Raw genomic sequence first — 9,498 nt, forward strand, 5'->3', positions numbered from 1 at the left:
ATAATATTAAATTTTCAATGTAAGTCATAAATGCAATCTATACAATTATATATGCATCCATACAATTGTATAATTAAAGTAGTGTATCGTTACCATGGAAACGCCTCCAAAAAACTCACGCACGGTGCGAATAGACTTGTTTTAGACATAAAGCTAAAATTTTCGTTTGAAATGACTCACCAGGAATCTTGTTGAAAAAGATGCTCCTTTATGAAAAGATAATTTTTTAGCGCCATGGCGTCAGTTTTGCGCGGTACAGGTGAGTACTGGGGGAATATGAATGTCACACCCTTTTTTGTCTCACCAAATCAGCAAATTTGTACGGAGTTGTTCGATTACTAACTCTACATAAGTATTCGAAAAGAATTAACTAGACTGTGGGACAAAAAGGATGCTTTGTAAAATGATTAATACATACTTGAAACTTCGTGAGTAATCTTTTCTTTACGAGTTTTTTCAGTAATATTAATTATTTGTTAAAAAAAATAAGTTTAAACAATATTCTACCGAGTTATCCTGCACTTTTACGATCAGGAGCATTTTTTAAACGGGATCTTGCAAAAATTTTCCATCCCAAAATTATTTATGCTCAATGACGGATTTTACACACAATCGTGTTTACACTTTTTTTTGCGTCTACAACTGATAGATTTGATATAATTTTGCTAATTAATGAGTCTAAATTCAATGATGAAAATGACTTGACACAATTTTATAGTAATAATTATTATGACTAAGAATATATATTTTATTTGGTAAATAACAAAACTAGCAAAATGGACTAAACTGCAGAAATTATAGTAAACACAAAATGATGTAAATTTTATTATTTTGTAGATGTAAATTTCATCATTTTCATTAACAATTTTTGTTTATTTTTGTGATAAAAAAAAAAATTAATAAAATTACAAAATACCGAACTAACTTCAAAAAAATTCCCATAGAATATAAAAATACATTTTAGATATTACCTGGATCCCCGGACACTCTGGTTGGAACGGTAATGAGAGAGCAGACAAGCTGGCCAAACTGGGAACCACCATGGCTCCCACTTAAGAAAAGCTTGCGAGGATGCCATACCAAGAAGGTCCTGGGTTTCAGTACATCAGTTGTTTATAATAGCCACTGAAAAGTGTAGCGGGGAAAGAGTACAAGGGTCTATTGGCTAGGTGCTCTGAACCATTACTTCGAGGCGCGATGCTCGAGCATGGCCCGCTAGCCTCCATACCATACCATACCATAAAAATACATTTTTTTCGAAAATCGTTAGCTTTCGAAAAAAATACAATTTAAAAAGCCAAAGGTCATCAAGGGTAATAGAGAGGACATTCTCCTGCGTTCTTGACTTTAATCTGAAATTCTATTTTCAAGGTCATTTGACCTGATCTTTAACTTTTACTGTCGTTTGACCTTTATTGTCCTTGAGGGCAATAGAGAGAACATTCACCTATGTCCTTGACTTTAACCTGAAATTCTAGGTTCAAGGTCATTTGATCTTTACATGATCTTGAACATTTACCTGAGCTTACAAGTTATTAACACAGACGAATGAACTTTATTGGCCTTGATAATTTTTGTCTAAAAACCATATTTTGAAGTCGCATTTCCTCCGAAAGCTAACGATTTTCGAAATTACTTTCTAATTTAAAGTGTAATTCTATTTCTTACCTTTTAGGATCTAAATTTAAAGCAACTCTGTGAACTAGACCCAATTTGATATCAGAATTGTATGAACACCAAAGGAAAGGGACTTTTAAATTGAGTAATAAAACAATGCCCACATAAGAAGTCTATTACTTATAAATCATCGTAAAGTCGTATTGAGAAGCTCCTCTTTTTTTTGGAATCGGTGTTCAAAATTTATAAATATCATGATAAAAATTAATATGAACAATTTTATTCTCTATATCAAATAATTTTTTTTAACATATATATGCTTATTAAATCATGTTCACACTTAGTTGGGTTTCAAACGGTGCAGATCTATCGAAAACTATTCGAGTGAGATATATACTCAATCAAAATATTGTTCAAACAAAGTTTATTAAACTTAGATAACATTTCAGTTTGGCAGAGCAAACTGAATTTTTTTGGGATTATATAAATTTATCAGATTTTTAAGTGGAATTCCATAATAGCTTTATTTAGGATACTCTCGTTTTAGACAGACCATTATTTACTTCGTTGGACGAAGTGATATCGAAAAGTTTCAATCTCTGAGCTCAAATCGAATGTTTCTAAAACTTTCTGAATATTTGATGGTTGTAAAGTTCTTGACTGAACTCAATAACTTTAATAACTTAACAATTGACTGAGTTAATTGTTGAAATACTCTGTATAGCAAGTGTTGAATGTCAGTGCTTGTATTTTTTTTATATAATTAATTAGAAGAGTTTAAGAAATCAACACAATTATGTTTATAGCCATTGATTTGCTTTCCGAATTTCATAAATTTTCGATTTGCTAGATTTTTTCCCGTTTTTCCAGAATGTTACACAATACCACTAGTTGAAGCTATCTTCAAATTTTCAACGCCCTATCTTTTATAGTTTTTTTGTTATATCTTTAACCGCTTACAAGATGGCTCCTACAAATCCAAGACACCTAATTGAAATATGTTGCTCATTTACGAACTAAAATTCACTTTTTACGTCCTGGGTACGCCATAAAAATTTTAACTAAATATCTCTTTTCGTTTTTGAATTATCGAACAGGCGGACAGACAACCAGAAATGGGCTAATTAGGTGATTTTATGAACAACTATACCAAAATTTTGTTGGAAGCATCAATATTTCTAAGCGTTACAAACTTAAGACTAAACTGAGTATACCTTGATATATATATTTCAAATAATTTTATTTGTTTCAAATCATAAATTTTCAAGACGTCAGCACCGTGTTATGCTATATTAATTATGAATATTAAAATTAGGTGTCCTTATAAATATGATGAAAAATAACGATTTGTTATTCATTTGCATAAATAAATTTAATCGATTCAATTGTAAATTACTTCATATATTACGATTATAAATTTTATATTAAATTATTTAATAATTATTATCGATTATTGTTAAAATATTTTTTTATTAAATAAATAAATCTTGTGTTTTGTGATTATATTATTTTATTTTTAATATTATTTAAGGTAAATTTTAATAATTATTTTATTTTTAATTTTTATTAATTATAAATTATCGAAAATATGTAGTGTTTTCTTTTAACGCTGGCGAAGGTCTTCTATTGTCCTTGTGACAACTTTTGGCTAAAGAATTTACAATTAACTGTAATAATGACATATTCTTCTCCGAAAGCTAGCGATTTTCGACAAAAATTTTTAAAGAAAAACTATTAGTTTTTAGAACAGAGGGCACCCACATCATTATTTGTTAATCTTTATTTGTTTAATTACAAACATATTTATAATTACATATTGATGTGGGTGGAGTCGGTTAATTCGTTCCTGACCAAGCGACGACAATGTGCTCAATTCTACCGCCCTCATTAATCATAATTGTTCACACTGTCGCTGCCTGGATTCGAGCCCGCAACCTAAGTCTAAATAGACGAACAGTCGAAGTCAAACGTCTTAGACCGCTCGACCATTTAGGCTCTTGCTCTAAATATGCTGAGCCATATTTCCAGTCGTAAATTTCCAAAAGACCCAAAAATTATTTCTTCATACTGTTTTAAACAAAAAAAAGTGATATTGCCTTCTACAAAACTCCAAGAGGGGTTTTGAGAAAAAACTATGCAAAAAATAGACTTTTTCTCAATTTTTATCGCTATAAAGAAAAATTCCTGAAGGTCCATGATAATCAAGATCTCAATAAAATAAATTAAAGTAGTTCAAGAATTGAAGAAACTTTTAGGATATAGTAGGCCTCCACTTGACACGGTTGGCAATAAAATCTCAATTCAGGAGATCTTAAAAACTACAGATTCCAAGTTTGTCTTTTATTATCAGTATTTTTTTTTGATAAATAAAATTTTGTACATAACAAATTTGATCCGGTTATGAAGTTCATTCGAGTTCATCTGACTAATTAGCAACAAGATTGTCAAAATTATTATGATAATAAAAAAAATTTAATTCTATTAATCTCATTCGACCTAGGAATATGTCCATGAGATAACTGACAATGTTATGAAAAACAAATTTGGATAATTCTGTTCTTTTTAATTGAAATATCTGGATGACCGAGCTTTGCTCGGTATTCGCCAATAGATGTCAGCAAGAGTCATATTTTTCACTTTAGACTACTCAAACGCCTCCTTTTTGTTATGTTATAATTCATCAGACATCTATTGGTGTATAACGTAATTAATGAAATACCTTGCATTGTATTTCATTAATTACGTTATACACCAATAGATGTCTGATGAATTTTTCATGGAAAGACGGATAAAACGACATTTCTGATAAATGAAACCTAGCTAGATCGACTTATCGCCCCAAAAAACCCCTACATACTCATTTTCATGAAAATCGTTGGAGCCATTTCCAAGATCGTTGATATATATATATATATATATATATATATATATTTATATATATACAAGAATTGCTCGTTTAAATATATAATATTTCTTATCAAATGATACCATTTTTTCTAACATGTTGCACCACAATTTCCCTAAGGTGCGCCTGTTAATTACCCTTACCTCCTTCGGCATGCCAAAAGCTTTTTTTTGACTCCCTCCCTCTTTAAGTTCTTGGTCTATTTTCCTTAATATCTCTTTTTTGGAAGGTTGTTGAAGCTTTACTCTACTCTCAAGGTCAATTTCTTATCATTAAAACGAAAAAAACAAATCTATATTTTACAGATAAATCGAAACTAACGAGAAAACGAAAATGGCAGATGCAAACGTATTTCATACACGAACACTAGGTTCTGCTGTGGAAGGTGTTCGAGATCAATACGCTGACGGTGTTGCAGCTAAAGTATGGGAAATATTTATCGGTGATAAAAATTCACGAACACAGAATTATAAAAATTTCTTAATTGGTTTATTAACACAACATGGATGCAAACGTATTTTGGATGTAGCATGCGGTACCGGGTGAGTGTTAAATATTATCGCACTTATCTTTATATATATATAAGAAGAAACTGACTGACTAACCAATCAACGCACTGACTGATTCACTGACTGATCAATCAACGCACAGCTGAAATCGTTGGGTCTAGAAACACGAAATTTCGCACAAACGATTCTTAAATGAGTTAAATGTGCACTAAGAATGAATTTTGGGTTTCTCCTAAAAGGATTAAAAGAAAAAACAATATATGAGCTCATGGTTCACAAAAAAAAGTTAACTGTGTGACTAAAAAAATTCATTCTGCAAGTAAACCCATTCTTCAAACATTCTATAGATTTTCAAAAACCAACTTCACTTTTCTGCCCGTAAAGTGAGAATTAAAGGGTAAACCTATTAAAGGTCTAAAGGGGATAAAATGGGCGTAAAAGTTTATTTGAAAAGTGATTTTTCATGTTAGAAATGAAAAAGATGATATATGTGCTTATGGTTTGAGACAAAAATTTACACTATCACTTTTTTATGAAAACCCATTCTTTAAGGGGGTCAAATATGGGATGAAAGTTTTATATGAAACTCTGGCATTTTTGAAGACTTAAACTCTGTCATTTTTTTAAGAATGGATTTAAAATTGAGGCTAAGCGATTGGGAAACTGCTAGTTAGATATTAATAGACATTTAGATGCGCATCATTGCTAATGAATGTTTTATTAATTTGATAAACTTTTGACTCTCTCTCTATGAATTTTATTTTTTTTTATTTGGCCTTAATTACGTAGTTTTATCAATATTCATATTTTTCGGTTTTAACTGGTCTTAATAAGAATACAAATTTTTGTTTGTCACGTGTAGAAAATTTACTCGTTCGACATTCATTTTGTAAACACAAACGAATGAAAGTTATTGACTTATGTTTAAAAGTTACTAGCTGAATACAGAGAATTACAAAATTATTCCTTTTTTGTATCCAATTATTCCATCTGGCAGTCCTGGAGCAAGCTCCTAAATCAACAGCCAAACCAATGTTTATGAAAAATAATGTGATTGGCAAATTCCATCTATGGGGTATGGGTATGGAAGTTAGCGGACCATGCTCGAGCATCGCCAAATAGACCCTTGCACTCTATCCCCGCTACGCTTTTCAGTGGCTATTATAAACCAACTGATGTACTGAAACCCAGGATTTGCCTAGCGCTGAGTTTCTTAATTTCTTCTGGTTCGACTATGGCCGAACCAAACCATTTCCTTCGCTGCTGTATGAGCGCCGGGCAGTAACAGAGAAAGTGGATCGATGTTTCTTCTGAATTTTCTCCGCGTCTGTCACACGCGGGAGATAGTCTTGACCAATCTGATGTTGGAACTTGTTCAGGTTATCATGCCCTGTGAAGAAACTCTACGATGACTCTAATATCAGCTTTGTTTAGTTTTTTTTTCTAAACCATCCCTGAACTATAGCGAACAAAACAAGCAAAAAATTTTGAAAATCGGTCCAGCCGTTTTTGAGTTTTAGCGAGACTAACGCACAGCAATTTATTTTTATATATACAGATTCGTTTGTTGAAGTAAACTTTTACTGATAAGACTCGTCTCTCAATGGTGAAAATATTTTCATGAAATCTCTGATTAATTATAAAAAAGTCTTCTAGGAGAGTCTGAAAATTTAAAATGCAGTCTTCAAAATGCTCGATAACTTTTACATGGCCCTTTTCATACTTTTGATGAATATTTCAGAATTTTTTAGATTTAGGTACTCATTTCTTCTAGAATTGTTTTTCAGAACACTACAAGACTAAATTAGACTATTGGCAGAATCACTAGAGTTTCAAAGCTAACGAACAAAATTAGTTTTTAGTTCATATTAAGACAATAAAAAAGTTCGTTAGCAGCCTTAAAACTACTTAAGTCAAATAAATATATCAATCAATTCTATTACAGTGTTGATTCAATAATGTTATTGGAGGAAGGATTTTCTGTAACATCAGTAGATGCTTCTGATAAAATGTTAAAATATGCATTGAAAACAAGATGGAATCGTAGAAAAGAAAAGGCATTTGATAATTGGGGTGAGATATAATCTTTATTTTGTATACTTTTCATAACTTAATTCATATTTTTATAATTAAACTTGTATACTACTATTTTTATACTTCATATATTATCATTTTGTCTTGTATACTTCATTTATTAATGTCTTCTATTTGTATACTTCATTTATTAATGTCTTCTATTTGTATACTTCATTTATTAATGTCTTCTATTTGTATACTTCATTTATTAATGTCTTCTATTTGTATACTTTATTTATTAATGTCTTCTATTTGTATACTTCATGTATTAATGTTTTGTTTTGTATACTGCATATTAATGTTTTTATTTGTATACTTTATATATTAATGTTTTGTACTTGTATACTTCATATATTAGATAATGTTTTGCAGTTGTATACTTCATGTATTAATGTTTTGTATTTGTATACTTCATTTATTAATGTTTTTTTACCTTTGTATACTCATATTTTGTTTTTGTAGTGATTGAAGAAGCAAATTGGTTAACATTATATGATGATGTAACAGCAGCTGGTATACTTGGTGATGGTTTTGATGCAGTATTATGTTTAGGCAATTCATTTGCACATATGTTAGATTCATTTGGTGATCAACGGGAACAAAAGTATGTAATTTATTATGATGATTGATATCAACAAAATAAGTATACTAATTCGTGTATTTTGTTTACAGAATTGCATTACAAAATTTCGAGAAATGTGTAAAACCAGGTGGATTTTTATTGATTGATCATCGTAACTATGATCATATTATCGATACCGGGTATACACCAGCGAAATGCATATATTATAATGTAAGTACACAGGATTTTTCTTTTAGAAAAACTATATAAAAGTGAAAATTTAAATTAATAACAGTATAGACTAATTAATCATACTTATTTGTGAAATAATTGTTTTAGTTAGGCAATTTTATAAACATGAAAGTAATAATTGTGTATAGAGATACATAAAAAACATAAATTTATATAAAATTTAAATTAATAAGAGTATAGACTAATTAATCATACTTATTTTTGAAATAATTGTTTTAGTTAGGCAATTTTATAAACATGAAAGTAATAATTGTGTATAGAGATACATAAAAAAAAATTTATATAAAATTTAAATTAATAAGAGTATAGACTAATTAATCATACTTATTTGTGAAATAATTGTTTTAGTTAGGCAATTTTAAAAACATGAAAGTAATAATTGTGTATAGAGATACATAAAAAACAAAAATTAATAAAAAATTTTAATTAATAATTTTGTTTACAGAGTAAACATATGACCGATATTAAAACATCCGTACTATATGTAAGTGGTCGTCCTGCTCTAGTAACATTGGATTATATGATAAATATGTCGATGGATCGTACTAAAGATGATCAACAAGAATTAGAAGAACATGGACAAAATGATCATTATAATGATGATACAATAAGTGAATTTCGTCTATCATATTATCCTCATCGCTTAGAACGTTTTAAAGATATGCTATTAGAAACATTCGGTATGCAGGCCCCACATATCTTGTACGGGGACTTTAAAAGTTTAGATGAAATTCAAACACCTGGATTTTATATACATTTTATACAAAAACCAACGAATAATCAACATCATAGTTTTAATCGATTTTAAATAAAATTATTAATTAATTAATTTATATATATATCTATTTTTTTTTTTATAAATAAATATTTTTATTATTTGTGAATATTGTAATACAAATTATTATTTTATTAATAAATTACAAATATAACAACTAACTCGACTTCTTTTTACCCGACTGATCAACGAAAAGAAGTTGTAATGTGTTTATCAGTCTATATATGTGTGTTCCTATTTGGCACACTAGAGACCAAACCTGTGAACCGATTTTGATGATTCAGACATCAATCGATTTGTCTTAACTTTGCGAGTGCTACTGAAGATATTGCAGTAGTGAAAATTCGACCGACCAATTAAATATGGCGACCGACAGACGTCATATTGTGAAAAAATGTATATGTGTTCCTATGTGGCGCAATAGCCATCAAACGCATGGACCGATTTCGATGATTCTTACGCCAATCAATTTGATTTAATCTTGTTATTGCTACTGAAGATATGGCAATAATGAAAATTCAATATGGCGACTACCAGATGCCATATTGAATTATTTCAACTGATGTCCAGACTGCATTAACTTGTCCGCCATAACAATTGCTATTGTTATTTTCCACGATTCGCCCAAAGGTCAAATTAGTATGGCATACATATCGAGACTGACATAGTGATCCACAAAAAGTTTCTTACCGTGTACTAGTAATAATACAAAATTTGTTTATTTGATTGAATGTGCTATGTTTTTGTAGTACCATCGAATTTGAACATCCTGTTTGAATTTGATTTAAGTAAGAGTTGCTAA

The 9,498-nt window shown here is 29.8% G+C and overlaps 1 protein-coding gene across 1 annotated transcript; it reads left to right on the forward strand.

Moving 5' to 3' along the window:
- The first annotated feature begins 3,096 nt into the window (after window positions 1-3,096).
- Window positions 3,097-8,747, forward strand: LOC123292343 (glycine N-methyltransferase). Its single transcript, XM_044872968.1, has 6 exons — window positions 3,097-3,148; window positions 4,828-5,064; window positions 6,977-7,104; window positions 7,570-7,711; window positions 7,780-7,900; window positions 8,367-8,747. The coding sequence occupies exons 2-6, from the start codon at window positions 4,856-4,858 to the stop codon at window positions 8,727-8,729; spliced, it is 963 nt and encodes a 320-aa protein (XP_044728903.1). The 5' UTR covers window positions 3,097-3,148; window positions 4,828-4,855; the 3' UTR covers window positions 8,730-8,747.
- The last annotated feature ends 751 nt before the right edge of the window (window positions 8,748-9,498 follow it).

Source organism: Chrysoperla carnea, chromosome 2 (genome assembly GCF_905475395.1).
Source record: "Chrysoperla carnea chromosome 2, inChrCarn1.1, whole genome shotgun sequence".
Taxonomy (NCBI): Eukaryota; Metazoa; Arthropoda; class Insecta; order Neuroptera; family Chrysopidae; genus Chrysoperla; species Chrysoperla carnea.